Source organism: Gorilla gorilla, chromosome 15 (genome assembly GCF_029281585.2).
Source record: "Gorilla gorilla gorilla isolate KB3781 chromosome 15, NHGRI_mGorGor1-v2.1_pri, whole genome shotgun sequence".
Lineage (NCBI taxonomy): Eukaryota > Metazoa > Chordata > Mammalia > Primates > Hominidae > Gorilla > Gorilla gorilla.
The window spans coordinates 92,875,996-92,893,780 of record NC_073239.2 but is presented as its reverse complement, the minus strand read 5'-3'; the positions used below and the strand labels follow the sequence as shown (position 1 = coordinate 92,893,780).

The window sequence follows — 17,785 nt, the reverse complement described above, 5'->3', positions numbered from 1 at the left end:
ATAAGACACTCCCTGACCATAATGATTACTCTCTCTTCTGATATCCCATCACCAGTGTTACTCATTCATTTGTTCCTCACTTACTATGTGCACCTTCTGCCAATATGCTCCTTTTGCCATTCCTGATTTTTGTGGATGAAAATGTCTCCTAAATTAGAATTTGAGCTCTTGCGGGACAGGAAGTATATCTTCCACTCTGGTACTCACTAGAGTATCCAGCAAATGGTAGGAGCTCATGTTTCCAACCTTAATGAGGTAGGTCCTCAAAGCTCGAAAGTTGCCTCTCTTACCCCTCATCAGCCTCTTTTTCTGTTTTACTTGACTGTTTTACTTGGCTGTTCTGTTTTACTTGACTTCAAGATGCCACTCTCCTTTGCCTCAACAATCTCAACAGTCAGTCTGTCTTCCCACTTTGAAAAATGGAAAAAAAAAGAAGCCAAACCAAAAGGAAATTCTCTAAAGTCCCCATTCCCCTCAACCCTCTTCAATAACTTACCCAGCCTTTCCAAGCTCCGTCTGTTTTGGAGGAAAACTATCCGCCCTACCTCCCTGTCCAAGGTCAATCAATCTCTCCTGGAAGGTCTTAACCTATCCCTCCAGTATCCTGCTACATCAGTTAACCCCCTACTTCATTTCTAATTACTCTTTCCTCGAATATTGCAGACATGATTCTTAATCTAGACTCTTCTTCCAAATACTGTTCCATCCCTTTCCTTTTTTCATAGTATCCTATATTACTGGCCACTTCCTCATGTCCCACTTCCTCTTCAGTCTACTGCAATCTGGCTTGGGCTCCAATGCAAATGACTGTAACCACTTTCTCAAAGGCCCCTTGTAACCTCCAAACAGCCAAATCCAAGGATCTGTCCTTGTCTTCTCCTACTTTTGTAGATGACTCAAAGTGCATCTCTTTTTTGACCTCACTTTTAGACTCTTGAGCTGTGGAAATTACCCACATGTCCCACCATCAGCTCCTAAATCAGGTCTCTCCTGCCTTCTCTCTCTTATAGCACCATGACCCAACCAGACACCTAAGTGGGGCTCCTTGCAGTGACCTTCAACTCCTCCCTCTGCCGCACATCCAACCACTGGTATTTCTATTAACTCTACCTCCAAAATGTCTCCACATCATCTTTCCTTTCCATCCTCACAACATGGCCCTGGTTTAGGCTCTTATCCCAACAGGTCTTCCAGCCTTTCAGCTCTCCACCTTCCACACTGAAAGTAAAGTGACCGTTTAAAAATACTGATCTGATCATTCATATGTTCAATAAATAGTCACCGAGTGCTTATTATGGACTAGGCACTGTGCAGGAGACTGGGGGTTTGTAAATAAGAGAGTGTGTCTCCTCTCATAGAGCTTACATTGCAGCAGATAGAAAAAGAGAATACGTATGCATGCATGTGGATATGTCAGGTGGCAGTAAATAAAGCAGGCAATGGGGACCACAGAGCGATGAGGGGTGCTACTTTATGTAAAGTGAGGTAAGGTAGGACCTTGTAAGCCATGGTAAGGACTTTGGGTTTTACTTTGACTGGTTGGCATGCTACTGCAGGGTTCTGAGTATACAAGTAAAAGGTTTGCACTGATGTTTTAAAAGAGTCACTCTGGTTATGCAGAGATAACACAGAGGGAGCCTCGTCAGGAAGTTCTCACTTGAGCCAGTGCAAGAAATGATGGTGGCTGCAGCCAGGTGCTGGCAGTTCAGACAACAGATGTATTTCAACAGTAGACCTAACAGGGTTTGCTGGCAGACTGAATAGGGTGATATAAAGAGAGGAGGCCAGGATAATTCCAAAGTTTACAATCTGAGCAATTAGGAAGATAAGAGTCACCACTTACCGAGATCTAGGGATGACTTTGGAGGCACAATTAGGGGAGGGAGTAGAAGGGGTTGAAATTAGAAGACTAATTTGGATGTGTCAGGTTTGTGTTGCATATTCCAGTTGAAAACATCAAGCAGGCAAATGGCTGTCCAGGAGGAGAACTGGGCTGGAAATATAAACATAAATTCTGGAGTCATCACTGCGTAGACGATAGTCAAACCTGAGACTGGGTTGAGATCATGCAGAAAGTGAGTGTTGACAGAGAAGAGAGAAGGTTAGAGGAAGAGCCCTGGGCACTCCAACATTTCGAGGGGTCAGAACCAGGCCACAGACTGAAAAGCCAAGCAAGTGAATACCTCAGAAAGTAACAGGTGACAAGGAAAAGCTTCTTTCTCCAAGAGGAAATGGATTTGATCTGGAAAAATCTTTAATATTTTCACTGAGGAATGAATACTTGTGATAATCTTTTGTTCTCTAAGAAGCAGACAGGATTTGTCTTATTTCCTTATTTCAAAATAAATTCCAGATATGACAAGTACTAAAATCCCCTAATAATTTAGGAAAACAAAGCTCCTCCATAAGATTCACATTAGTAGATGAGACCTGCATTTCTGCGTCACCTTCTTGTTTTTGCTTAACACTAAAAATGATTGTTATGGTCTATAAGTAAAACAGCATGCTACATAATAGCCTAGGAATAGAGACACCACTGGCACAGAATAACGCATCCAAAAGCAGACTCGGGTAAGTACAAAGACTTAGAATATGATAAAGGTGGCTTCTCAAATCACTAGAGAAAGATGGATTTTTAAATAAGTGGTGCTGGGACAATAGCCATTTAGAAAAAAGTAAAACCATACACCAAAATAAATTCCACGTGGATCAGCAATCTCAATTTTTAAAATGAAAGGGTGTGGCTGTATTCCAATAAAACTTTATAAAAATAGGCAGCTGGCCTGTGGGCCATAGTTCACTGACACCTAGGATATAGAAACAAAGGAGGAGAAATATAAAAACGTATATATACATATATAATTTATATATGTATATTATATAAATTATATAATTTTTATATATGTATATATAATTATATATATATATACACATATGTTTACTTTTCCAAAAAGAAGTATAGGAAAGATAAACCAGAAACTAATAAAGAAACTACCTATATGGGATGGACGGGAATGAGGTAGAGGGGATGATAAGGATGGGAGTGAGACATCACTGAATATATCTTTCTATACAATTTTAACTATTGATTGGTGTAAATGTTCTACATATTCAAAAGTAAATTGAATAAAAAGGATTTTTAAAAACCTTAAAATTGAACACAGACAGAAACAAGTGAATGTAATTGTGTATTAAATTGATATCTTAACCTGTATGAGAAATAATTCAAATAACTTCTGAAAACAGTATCCTGAACCTTAGTGTGATATATTCTAAGGACAAAAAGAACCACAAAGAAATCTTGAGTTTTACTTAGGAAGTTTGTTTTTGATAATGACATTAGTATAGTAACTGTAAAACTACTTTATGTGTGTTACAGGATAGAGCGTATTTTTTAAAATGTGTTTCCTAGTTCTACCTACTAAAAGAGCCTAGAAGCAAAGATATCCAATAGCAATGGGCAGTGTGTATATAGACCGTGAATTCTATAACTATTCTCCACCAAAAGGACCCAGGCGTCCTTGGAGAAGTAGCTGACTCCTGGACTAAACATGGAAAATACAAATTTATTCTGGAATATCTTGCTGCGTCGAAAAGCAAGCACGTACTCAAATACTAATAAAGCACAAAAGCATAAGAGCCATCTCAAAGTTCTCCCTGGCCAAACATGGGACAATCTGAGCACTAATAATCATTAGTATTATAGAAAAAAAAACTGTGATGATGGAAATGAATTATAACACAATGAACAATACAAATCCATGAGTCCAGCTGGGTGCAATAGTTCATGGCTATAATCTCAGCACTTGGGGAGGCCAAAGTAGGACGATTGCCAGGAGTTTGAGACCAGCCTCAGCAACACAGTGAGACCACAGCTCTACAAAAATAAGAATTTAAAAAAATTAGCCAGGCATTGTGGTGCATGCCTGCAGTCCTAGCTACTGGGGAGGCTGAAGCAGGAAAATCACTTGAGCCCAGGAGTCTGGGTTACAGTGAACTATGATTGCACCACTGCACTCCAGCCTGGGCAACAGAGAAAGATCGTGTCTCAAAACAAAATAAAATAAAATAAAAAATAAAAAAAGTACAAAAATAGGCACAGAGGCCAATGGAACAGAAGAGAAAATCTAGAACTAGAACAGCACACCTTCAACCAACCAATCTGTGGCAAAGTCAACAAAAATAAGCAACAGGGAAAGGACATCCTATTCAATAAACAGTGCTGGGAAAACTAGCTAACCATATGTAAAAGAATGAAACTGGACCCCTTCCTATCACTATATAAGAAAAATTAACTCAAGATGGATCAAAGACTTAAATGTAAGATCTCGAACTATAAAAATCCTAGAAGAAAGCCTAGGAAATATCCTTCTGGATGTCAGCTTTGGCAAAGAATTTATAAGCAAGTCCTCAAAAGCAACTGTGACAAAAGGAAAAATTGACAAGTGGGATCTAATTAAATTAACAAGCTTCTGCACAGCAAGAGAAACTATCAACAGGGTAAACAACCTAAGAATGGGAGAAAATTTTTGCAAACTATGCATCTGACAAAGGACTAATATCCAGAATCTATAAGGAAGTTAAACAAATCAACAAGAACAAAATAACCCCATTAAAAAGTGGGCAAAGCCCATGAATAGACACTTCTCAAAAGAAGACATACAAGCAGCCAACAAACATATGAATAAATGCTTAACATCACTATCAGAGAAATGCAAATTGAAGCCACAATGAGATACCATCTCACACCTGTCAGAATGGCTATTGCTAAAAAGTCAAAAAATAACAGATGTTGGTGAGGCTTCTGAAAAAAAGGAATGCTTACACACTGTTGGTGGGAATGTAAATTAGTTTAGCCACTGTGGAAAGCAGTTTGGAGATTTCTCAAAGAACTGAAAATAGAACTACCATTTGACCCAGCAATCCCATCACTGGGTGGTATATACATACCCAAAGGAAAATAAATCATTCTATCAAAAAGACACGTGCAAACGTATATTCATCGTAGCACTGTTCACAAGAGGAAAGACATGGAATCAAACTAGGTGTCCATCAACGGTGGACTGGATAAAGAAAATGTGATATATATATATATATACCATAGAATACTATGCAACCATTTAAAAGAATGAAATCAAATCTCTTGCAGCAATATGGATATAGCTGGAGGCCATTATCCTAAGCAAACAAATGCAGAAACAGAAAACCAAATATTAGAGGTCTCACTTATAAGTAGGAGCTAAATCCTGGGCACATATAGACATAGAGGAGGGAACAACAGACAATGGGGACTCCAAAAGGGGTTGCGGGCGAGGACTGAAAAGCTTCCTATTGGGTACTGTGTTCACTGTCTGAGTGACAGGATCAATAGAAGCTCAAACCTCAGCATCATGCAACATACCCCTGTAACAAACCTGCGCATGTATCTCCTGAATCTAAAATAAAACAGATTTTTTAAAAATCCATGAGTCCATGATTTTAAAGACAGAAAGCAATAGAAAAAGAAAAAGGAGAGAGAGTAAATTCTTTATAGGAAAACTCCAAGCAATTAATATAGAATGGTAGAATTAGAGAGTTAAAATTTTGCAATCCCTGATATAATAACTGATTCGGGCAAGGATCCATTAATGGACGCTAAAACCAGGTGAAAGACTGTGGGTGAACAGGATTCAAAGCGGTACCCCAATTACTAATTATTTATAAAGGAAAAAAAGAACCTTTGCAATGGAGAGATCTAGTGGTCACCACCTAGACCAAGTGATAAAACTTTGTAATGCCAACCAAGGGATCAGCTGATGTCACATGCCTCCTAATTTGATAAGCTAAGGACACATGATCACCTGTTTTGGTCAACAACCTTTAACTTGAATCTTATCATGAAGAATCAGTTAGAGAAACCCAGAATGTGAGACATTCTACAACACAACTGGCCTGGATTCCTCAAAATAGTCAATGTCTTGGTGGGGAATGGGGAAAGGTGAGGACTAGTTTAGATCAAGAGAGACTAAAAAGACAACTACGAAACACAATATTTGAGCTGATTGGATCCTGGAGTTATAAAAGACATCTGGGGGAACAAAGGGGAATATTCAAATATAAACTATATATTAAATATTATTAAACCACTATGAAATGTCTTAGGTATGAGTGACTGAGTGATACTGTGATACTGTAGAGAATGTCATGAATCTTTTTTTTTTTTTTTGAGACAGTCTCACTCTGTTGCCCAGGCTGGAGTGCAGTGGCACAATCTCAGCTCACTGCAAGCTCCGCTTCCCGGGTTCACACCATTCTCCTGCCTCAGCCTCCCGAGTAGCTGGGACTACAGGCACCCGCCACCACACCTAGCTAATTTTTTGCATTTTTAGTAGAGACGGGGTTTCACTGTGTTAGCCAGGATGGTCTCGATCTCCTGACCTCGTGATCCACCCGCCTCGGCCTCCCAAAGTGCTGGGATTACAGGCGTGAGCCACTGCGCCCGGCCGAGAATGTCATTAATCTTGAGAGACGCATGCTAAACTAAAGTGTTTAGGGGTGAAATGTCATGACATCTACAACTTATTTTCAGGTTTGGGAAAAAAAGTGTGTGTGGGGGGGTGTTGGGGAAGGGGGAGGGAGAAAAAAGTGGGAGGAGAGGGTGGAAAAAATTGGAAGTAAATATTTTTAATAATGATATTTTGGTTTTTTTTAATTTAACTTTTAAGTTCAGGTGTACATGTGCAGGTTTGTTATACAGGTAAACTTGTGTCACAGGGGTTTGTTGTACAAATTATTTCATCACCCTGGCATTAAGCCTAGTACCCAGTAGTTATTTTTCCTGATCCTTTCCGACCTCCCACCCTCCACCTTTCAATAGGCTCCAACGTGTGTTGTTCTCCTCTATGTGTCCATGGGTTCTCATCATTTAGCTTCCACTTACAAGTGAGAACATACAGTGTTTGGTTTTCTGTTCCTACATTAGTTTGCTAAGGATAGTGGCCTGCAGCTCCATCCATGTTCCTGCAAAGGACATGATCTTGTTCTTTTTTTCGGCTACATACTATTCCATGGTGTATATGTACAACATTTTCTTTACCCAGTCTACCATTGATAAGCATTAAGGTTGATTCCATGTCTTTGCTATTGCAAATAGTGCTGCAATGAACATACACATGCATGTATCTTTATAATAAAATGATATATTATTTTGGGTATATACCCAGTAATGGGATTGCTGGGTGAAATGGTATTTCTGTCTCTAGGTCTTTGAAGAATCACCACACTGTCTTCCACAATGACTGAACTAATTTACACTCACGCTAACACTGTATAATCATTCCTTTTTCTCCGCAACCTCACCAGCATCTGTTATTTTTTGACTTTTTTTTTTTTTTTTTTTTTTGAGTTTCACTCTTGTTGCCCAGGCTGGAGTGCAATGGCACAATCTCAGCTCACTGCAACCTCTGCCTCCCAGGTTCAAGCAATTCTACTGCCTCGGTCTCCTGAGTAGCTGGGATTACAGACATGTGCCACCATGCCCCACTAATTTCGTATTTTTAGTAGAGATGGGGATTCTCCATGTCGGTCAGGCTGGTCTCAAACTCCCGACCTCAGGTGATTCACCCACCTTGGCCTCCCAAAGTGCTGGGATTACAGGCGTGAGCCACCGCACCTGGCCATATTTTTTGACTTTTTAATAACTGCCATTCTGACTGGTGCAAGATGGTATCTCATTGTGGTTTTGATTTGCATTTCTCTAATGATCAGTGATGTTGAGCTTGTTGGCTGCATGTATGTCTTTCTTTTACAAAGTGTTTGTTCATCCTTTGCCCATTTTTTAATGGGATTGTTTTTTTCTTGTAAATTTAAGTTCTTTATAGATGCTAGATACTACACTTTTGTCAGATGCATAGTTTGCAAACGTTTTCTCCCATTCTCTAGGTTGTCTGCTCACTCTGTTGACAGTTTCCTTTGCTGTGCAGAAGTGCTTTACTTTAATTAGATCCCATTTGTCAATTTTTGCTTTTGTTGCGATTGCTTTTGGTGTCTTCATCATGAAATCTTTGCCCAATCCTATGTCCAGAATGGTATTGCCTAGGTTGTCTTCCAGAGTTTTTATATTTTTGGGTTTTACATTTAAGTCTTTTATCCATATTGAGTTAATTTTTGTACATAGTGTAAAGAAAGGGTCCAGTTTCAATCTTCTACATACGACTAGCCAGTTATCTCAACACCATTTATTGAATAAGGAATCCTTCCCCCACTGCTTGTTTTTGTCAGGTTTGTTGAAGATAGTTGCAGGTATATGGTCTTATTTCTGGGTTCTCTATTCTGTTCTATTGGTCTATGTGTCTCTTTTTGTACCAGTACCACGCCGTTTTGGTTACTGCAGCCCTGTAGTATAGTTTGAAGTTGGGTAGTGTGATGCCTCCAGGTTTTTTTGTTTTTGTTTTAGTTTGCTTAGGATTGCCTTGGCTATTTGGGCCCTTTTTTGTTCCATATAAATTTTAAAATAGTTTTTTCTAGTTCTGTGAAGAATGTCAATGGTAGTTTAATAGAAATAGCATTGAATCTATAAGTTGCTTTTGCCTGTATGGTCATTTTAACAATATTGAGTCTTCCTATCCATGAAAATGGACTATTCCTCCATTTGTTTGTATCATCTCTGACTTCTTTGAAAAGTGTTTTGTAGTTCTCCTCATAGAGATCTTTCAAGATATGCCACTTTGAAGGCAACAACTGCTCAAGGAAATTCTAAACTAGAATAATGACTATTCTTTGAGAAACTATTCCCGTGTATATCTTAAGTAGTTAAATTCGATCACTGGCCATCCCACTGGTATATATATTTGTTTATCTTTCATCTAAGACTTAGTGCAAGAGATTAAGGAACGAAATGATTTGTAATCCAGTCTTTAGAACTGGACTCTGAACTAAAATAAAAGACATTAAGCACTTGCTCCTTCTGACTTACAGGCATCTATGACTCCACTTATTTCATCCATAAAATGAGACCAAAGGTAAAGGCTAGCAAAATGTCTCAGTCTTATTATCATATTCTCTGTCAGGCTGGCCTAGAATAACTATATTTAAGCAATGAATCAAACTTCAAGAATCACAAAGACTAACTATAATCAAAGCCTGTTTAAAGCATCTGGAAGGTGCTGACAGCTACAGAGGCTAACAAATGTGGCTGAAGGTGACAGCCAGCACCATCCTACTATAGATGCCATTTACAGAACACATGTTACCTAACACTTTGTTTTAGAACCATAAAACTCAGAGAGACCTGCCTTATTACTTTACTCCTTATGCACTGTTGTTATTCATAACTTAATTGCAGCAACAAGCTATGTACTAGCTTTAGGCTGAGTACTCTTCCTATGTGTTCAAGACTCAGAACAATTCTTTGCAATAGGCGTTATTATTGCCACTTTACAGGGTTAAGTAACTTCCCCAGGTTTACATAGCCAGTTAAATGCTGAAATCTGAATTCAAACCCTGGTATGTCTGAATCAGATACCCATGGTTTTAATCTTACTGTGACGTTGCTTCCTGTAAGTAGAACAAGAGATGACTTAATTACCACACCTTAGCATGAAAATTCTGCCAGTTTAAGCATGGAAGAAATGCGAGAGAGTATGTCGTAGGAAGAAGTCTGAGGAACACTTTCTCCTTATTTAAAACAAGGTAATTCTGAAACCATCCCTGAGACGTGGATGCTTATCCTGGATGGCCGAAGATCTCACAGAGATTTCTATTCTAGGTCATGTGCATTCCCAGATGCTGGCAGAAATCCAAGGGGATATCAATCATTGATTATGTCTAATTCAAACTTGTCCAACCTGCCTTATTTTGTTGTAGTTCTGCTTTGTTTTATTTTAGGCTTTTAGCAGCCTGAACCCGTAGTTTTTAGTTTCTGTCTCTAGTGATAAGCAGAAAAGAGGAATGAAGAAGGGGTTTTACTGGCCCAGCCAGAAACAGAAACTAAGAATCTGTGACTGTATTCTCTCTCTTGAACACCCCTGGCTAATTCTTAACATCATAAGGTTTAAAAAATACTTCTGATACTACAGCTTTGGAAAGCTGACATTCCTATGCTTAAGGCTTTAATGTAGTTCACAATTAAAGAAGATTCTTCATAATCAAAATAACCATTGCTTTTCTTGATCTGGAATTACTTCTCCCAAACCGACCCTTCATATGAAGCATTTATGGCACCATAAAGATCCCAAAGCTCCTGCAACTCACAAACATCACCACCTGCCAGAATGCCTGTGAGAAGAATATGGTCAAAGCCTATCTATGAGGACAGAATGGGGATAAGAAACAGTCATCATCATCATGATAATAGCCAACATCTACAAGTGCTTCCTAAATGCATCTCCCTTCTAAATATTTTACACATACAAATTCATTTAATCCTCACAATGATCCTTTCAAGTAAGAACTATTTTTAACCCCATTGTAGAGATACAGAAATGGAGACCAGAGATATTAAATTACTTGCTTGGGGTCTCTGAGATAATAAATGGCACAGTTAGGATTCAAAGCCAGGCAGCTGGCTCCAGTACCTGCGGATGTCACCACACTCTGCCACCCCTCAATATGGAACCACAGGGATCAGCATCTAGTCTAAGCTGTGGAAAGGCTGGGAGGGCTAAACACAACAGCAACATTCCTGTTACATATGTAATTTCCTTCAGTCTTTGAATCACCCTGTAGGGATCATCAATGTGTCCATCCAGGTGCTCAGCCATGGTAAACACCTTACCCAACATCATCCAGCTTAGAGAGAATGGCATCTGCATCTACAGCCCCACACTGAACCCTATGCAGTTTATAAAGTGCTGCCACATGCACTGTGACATCAGGTTTCCCAGCCTTCCCAGGAGCTCTGGAGAGGCTGATGAGATAATGTCAGATGGTTATGGTATAAATATTCATGCCAGCTTACAGTAAACACAAGATACCAACTAGGCAGGGTGATGGGACATCTGTATTGTTCCCCTTTATGAATGATGACTGATATATGTCAGGGGAGGACATGCCACACAGTTCATCAGCAGTTACCAACAGGCAATTCCATTATGTTTTGGAAATTAAGAAGAACACAGAATGCTACAACATGGATAAACTTTGAAAACATTATGACAAGTGAGAGAAGCCAGCCATAAAGGACCACATAATGTAGATTCTATTTACATGAAATGTCCAGAATATGCAAATCAGAGAGAGAGAAAGTTGACTGGTAACCACCTAGATCTAGAGAAGTTGGGGGGACATGGGAAGTGGCTGCTAATAGATACAGGGTTTCTTTTGGTGGGGAGGTGACGAAAATGTTGTAAAATTGATTGTGTTAATGGTTGCACAACTCTGTGAATATATTAAGAATGATTAAATTGTGCATTTTAAGTGGGTGAATTGTATGGTATATAAATTTTTTCTCAATAAAGCTATTGTAAAAATAAAACAACACAGGAGCAAAGTCCCCCCAACCGTGTGCACCCCCACCCATACTCTTATGAGCTGCTGGTACTCACTTCGAAGCCTTCACGGAATCACCTGCCCAGCCTCCCTGTCGGCAGCGAGGTAATTTAGGAGAGGAACTCTACAAGGAAAGAGAAGTCAAAAGAACACATTCACTCAACATTTGCATTTATTTTATTTTTTATTTTCTATTTTTTGAGATGAAATCTCACTCTGTCACCCAGGCTGGAGTGCAGTGGCGCGACCTCAGCTCACTGGAACCTCCGCCTCCTGGGTTCAAGCGATTCTCCTGCCTCAGCCTCCTGAGTAGCTGGGATTATAGGCGCGCACCACCACGCACAGCTAATTTTTGTATTTTTAGTAGAGACAGGGTTTCACCATGTTGGCCAGGCTGGTCTCAAACTCCTGACCTCAAGTGATCCGCCCACCTGGGCCTCCCAAAGTGCTGGGATTACAGGCGTGAGCCACCGCGCCCAACCAACATTTCTGTTTAAACACCACAATGGCTGAGGGTAAGGTCACCTACACCAATCAATATTCAGCCTATCTTTTGAATAAAAATACAGTCACCTTTCTAATTTACTATGAAAATCTGGGTTCCTTCATACCCTCCCGGTGAGTCATAAATTGGCACCATGTTTCTGGAGGGCTATCTGGTGAAGTTTATTGAAAGCCTTAAAAATGCTCATACTTTTTAACCTAGCAATTCTAATCCCAGAAATTGATCCCAAGGAAAAAATCAGAGAGGAATATAATGTTATTTTTGAGTAGTGAATAGCTAGAAACAACCAAAATTGCTGGCAATAAGGAATTAAGTAAATGGTAAAATACACATGAAAATACTATGCAAATAACAAAAAGCCATGTTATAAGAAAACCCAATGATATAAGAAAGTTTGACACATTTTAAATTTCAAAAACATGTTACCAAACAGTAAGTATATGCTTTTGATGCATTTTTTGAAATGATTATCAACATATACTATTTAGTGTTAATGAGTTATATGTACATGACTGAGAGGGGACTCCATTATAGGCAATTTTAATTTTCTTTTCCTCTTCTGCTTTTTATAAACCGAAAAGTAATAAAATAAAGATATAAGAGTGAGACTTGCTTAGAAGACATAAACTAAACTGGTGGGTGGATTAAAAATCTGCTCAAGAGGCCTACACCAACCCCTGCCACTGCTGCCAGTGACTGAGTACAGTGTCTAAGAGGCTTGGGGACTGACTTGCCTCCAACCCCCACCACCACTAGCACCCATGTATGCCATCTAGGGGCCTGAGGATAGGCTGACCCCACCCACCACCACCACTGCCAGCACACACATGACCCAGGGGCATAGGATGGATCCACCCTGCCCACCACCACTGGTGCACATTTTCTGGGGTCTAAAGGACCATTCTGCCCTGTCTGCCACCCATGCATAGTCTGCGAGCCTGGGAATAGGCCTACCCTGCCTGCCACCAGTGTCCATGTATGTCTCCCAAAAGCCTGATGGCCAGTCTACCCAGCTTGCAGCCACCACCCACCCACATGCACTACCTGGGGACTGGCTCACCTGGCCTACCACTGCCACCCCCGGCACCTGAGCAAGGCACTGGAGGCCTAAGGACTGACCTGCCCAGATCCACCATCACCAGAACCCATGTACACCACCTGGGGGGCCCAGGGACTAGCATACCTGGCTTGCCACCACTACCACTGGTGCCTAAGGACCAGCCCACTTGGTATCCCCATTTGCAATAAAGCCTTGTCACAGCCTCCAATAACAACTATAGCCTAAGCCACTAAAGAACCCATAGATACCCACTGATGCTGATTACAGCTGAAGACATATAAAAACTACATCACTGCACCCACCCAGAATCAAAGCCAAAGCACCCCACCCTACCAACACTATAGATACATCTATAGGGAAGTCTTTTCCTATGGAAGTCAATCCATAAGACTGGAAGATGCAACTATTACACCAGATACACAGATATCAATGTAAGAACACAGGAAACATGAAAAAGCAAGGAAACATGACACCTTTAAAGGAACACAATAATTCTCCAGTAACAGATCCCAACGAAAAGAAAATCCATGAAATGGATGAAAAAGAATTCAAAACAATGATATTAAAGAAACTCAGTGAGGTATGAGAGAACACAGATAAAGAGTACAAAGAAGGCCGGGTGCGGTGGCTCATGCCTATAATCTCGGCACTTTGTGAGGCCAAGACGGGCAGATCACAAAGTCAGGAGATAGAGACCATCCTGGCCAACATGGTGAAACCCCATCTATACTAAAAATACAAAAATTAGCTGGGTGTGGTGGCGCATGCCTGTAATCCTAGCTGCTCAGGAGGCTGAGGCAGGAGAGTCACTTGAACCAGGAAGTCAGAGGTTGCAGTGAGCTGAGATTGCGCCACTATACTCCAGCCTGGCACCAGGGAGAGATTCCGTCTCCAAAAACAAAAGAGTACAAACAAATCAGAAAAATGATTCATGATCTGAATGGGAAAGTCAATAAAGAGATAGACATCATAAAAAAGAACCAAATAGAAATCCTGGAACTGAAGAAGTCAATGAAAGAAAGAAAAAATACAATCAAGAGCTTCAACAATAAACTATATCAAGCAGGAGAAAAAGAATTTCAGAACTTGAGGACAGGTCTTTTGAAATAACTCAGACAAAAAAGAAAAAAGAATAAAGGAAGCCTACTTGACATATGCAACACCATAAAGAAAACAAGTATTAAAATTTTTGAAGTCTCAGAAGAAGAGATGGGCAAAGGTATTGAAAACCTATTAATGCAATAATAGCTGAAAACTTCTCAAGTCTTGAAAGGGATATAGATATTCAGATACAGGAAGCTTGAAGGTCTCAAAATAGATTCACCTCAAAAAGATCTTCTCCAAGGCACATTATAATCAAAATGTCAAGTCAAAGACAAAGATAAAATTCAAAAAAACAACAGGAGGAAAGTGTCAAGTCACATAAAAGGGAATTCCCAGCAGAAACCTTATGGGCCAGGAAAGTTTGGGATGATATATGCAAAGTGCTGAAAGGAAAAAAAAAAGGCAGCTATGATTACTATACCCAGCAAAGCTATTATTCAAAAATGAAGGAGAAATAAAGTCCTTCCCAGATAAGCAAAACCAGAGGGAATTCATCACCACTGACAAGCCCTTCAATAAATTATTAAGGGAGTCCTACATATGGAAGTGAAAGAACAATATATACCATCATGAAAACACAAGACAGTATAAAACTCACTAGTAGAACAGATACACAAATGGGAAAGAGAAAGAATTCAAACATTACCACTTCAGAAAACCATCAAACTGCAATGATAAAAATTAAAAGAGGAAGTAAGGAAAAAAGGATATATAAAACAACCAGAAAACAATTAATAAAATGGCAGAAATAAGTCCTTAGCCATCAATAATAACCTTGAATGTAAATGGATTAAACTCCTCACTAAACTGGCTGGCTGAATTAAAAAGCATCACTATTTGCTGCCTATAAGAAACTTACTTCACTTATAAAGACACACATAGACTAAAAGTGAAGGGATGGAAAAAAATTCCTGCAAATAAGAACCCAAAGCAAGCAGGAGAAGCTATACTTATATGAGATAACACAGATTTTAAGTCAAAAACTGTAAAGAAGCTCATTCTATAATGATAAGGGGATCAATATAACAGTTCTAAATATATATGTACCCAACACTGGAGCCTCCAGATAATAAAAAGCAAATATTATTAGATCTAAATAGACCCCAATACAATAATAGTTGGTGACTTCAACATCCAACTGTCAGCACTGGAGAGATCATCTAGACAGAAAACCAATAAAGAAAACGGGGAATTTAAACTGCACTTTAAGCCTAATGAAACTAACAGACATTTACTAAACATTTCATCCAATAGCCACAGAACACACATTCTTCTCATCAGCACGTGGAACATTCTCCAGAATAGACCATATGTTAGGCCACAAAACAAATGTCAAGAAATTTTTAAAAACCAAAATCATATCAAGTATCTTTCAGATGACAAAGGAATAAAACTAGAAATCAATAACAAGAGGAATTATGGAAACTGTACAAATACATAGAAATTAAACAACATGCTCCTGAACAACCACTGGATCAATGAAGAAATTAAGAAGAAAATTAAAAAATTTCTTGAAACAAATGAAAACAGAAACACAACATACAAAAACCTATGGGATACAGCAAAAGCAGAGCCAAGAGGGAAGTATAGCAATGAATACCTACATCAAAAAAAAAGGAAAGATTCTGAATGAACAAGCTAACAACACACCTCAGGGAACTAGAAATGCAGGAACCAGCCAAACCCCAAATCACTAGAAGGAAAGAAATAATAAAGATCAGAGCAGAACTAAACAAAATAGAGACTTAAAAAAATACAAACGATCAATGAAACAAAAGATAGTTTTTTGAAAAGATAAACAAAATTAGTAAACTGCTAGCTAGACCAACCAAGAAAAAAGAGAGAAGACCCAAATAAATAAAATCATAAATGAGAAAAGAGACATTACAACTGATACCACAGAAATACAAACGATCATAAGAGACTATTGTATATACTAATAAATTGGAAAACCTAGAGGAAATGGACAAATTCCTGGACACGTACAACCTACCAAGATTGAACCAGGAAGAAATAGAAAACCTGAACAGACCACTAACAAGTAATGAGATTGAATCAGTAATAAAAAGCCTCCCAACAAAGAAAAGCCCAAGACTAGATAGCTTTACTATTGAATTCTACCAAACTTAAAAGAACAAACACCAATTTTTCTCAATCTATTCCCAAAAATTGAATGGGAGGAAATTCTTCCTAACTCATCTACAAAGCCAGTATTACTCTGACACCAAAACCAGATAAGGACACAACCACCACCACAACAACAACTATAGGCCAACATCCCTGATGAACATAGGATGCAAAAATCCCCAATAAAATACGAGCAAACTGAATCCAACAACACATCAAAAAGATAATACACCATGATCAAGTGGGATTTATCCCAGGGATGCAAGGAGGGTTCAACACAAGCAAATCAATAAATCTGATATATAACACCAATAGAATGAGGGATAAAAACCACATTATCATCTCAATAGATGCAGAAAAAGCATTTGATATGATTGAACATCCCTTCATAATAAAAATTCTCAGCAAATCAGGCACAGAAGGAACAAATCAGTCCTCAACTTAATAAAGGCCACATACGACAAACCCACAGCTAACATCGTACTTAATGGAGAAAAGCTGAACATTTTTCCTCTACGAACTGGAAGAAGACAAGGATGTCCACTTTCACCACTTTTATTTAACATAGTCCTGGAAGTTCTAGCCAGAGTAATCAGTCAAGAGAAAGAAATAAAAGTCATCCAAATTAGAAGACAGGAAGTGAAATTGTCCCTCTTTGCAGATGATATGATCTTATAAATACAAAAACCTAAAGATTCCATCAAAAAATTCTTAGAATAAATGAATTCAGTGAAGTTGCAGGATATGAAATCAACACACAAAAATCAGTAGTGTTTCTACACACCAATAACAAACTAGTTGAAAAATAAATCAGGAAAGCAATCCCATTTATAATAGCTACAAAAAAAAATACTTAGGAATACATTTATCCAAGAAGGTGAAAGACTTCTACAACGAAAATTACAAAACACTAACGAAAGAAATTGAAGAAGACATAAACAAATAGACATCCCATGCTTATGGATCAGAAGAATTAATATTGCTAGAATGACTGTACTACCCAAAGGAATCTACAGGTTCAATACAATTCTATCAAAATACCCATGATATTCTTCACAGAAACAGAAAAAACAACCCTAAAATTTGTATGGGACCAGAAAACGGCCTGAATAGCCAATGCAACATTGGGCAAAAAGAACAAAGATGGAGGCATCACACTATTTGACTTCAAAATATATAATACTACAAAGCTATAGTAACCAAAACAGCATAATATTGGTATAAAAACAAATAGATCAAAGGAAGAGAATAGAAAACCAAGGAATAAATCCATGTATTTCTAGCCAAACGATTTTTGAAAACGACACCTAGAACATATTAGGGAAAGAACAGTCTCCTCAATAAGTGGTGCTGGGAAAACCGGATTTCCATACACAGAAGAATAAAACCAGATCCCCCATCTCTCACCATATACAAAAATCAAATCAAAATGGATTAAAGATTTAAACGTAAGACCTGACAGTATAAAAACTACTAAAAGAAACCTTCTGCACAGCAAATGAAACAACTAACACAGTGTAAGG

The 17,785-nt window shown here is 38.7% G+C and overlaps 1 protein-coding gene across 1 annotated transcript in view; it reads right to left on the bottom strand.

Annotated features, from left to right (window-relative positions):
• The window catches only part of IFT43 (intraflagellar transport 43), a 99,688-nt gene that overhangs the window by 51,445 nt on the left and 30,458 nt on the right, over positions 1 to 17,785 (bottom strand). The window contains exon 3 of the mRNA XM_004055479.4: positions 11,523 to 11,590. Coding sequence (XP_004055527.2) covers positions 11,523 to 11,590 — 68 coding nt within the window. The remainder of the gene's footprint in view (positions 1 to 11,522; positions 11,591 to 17,785) is intronic.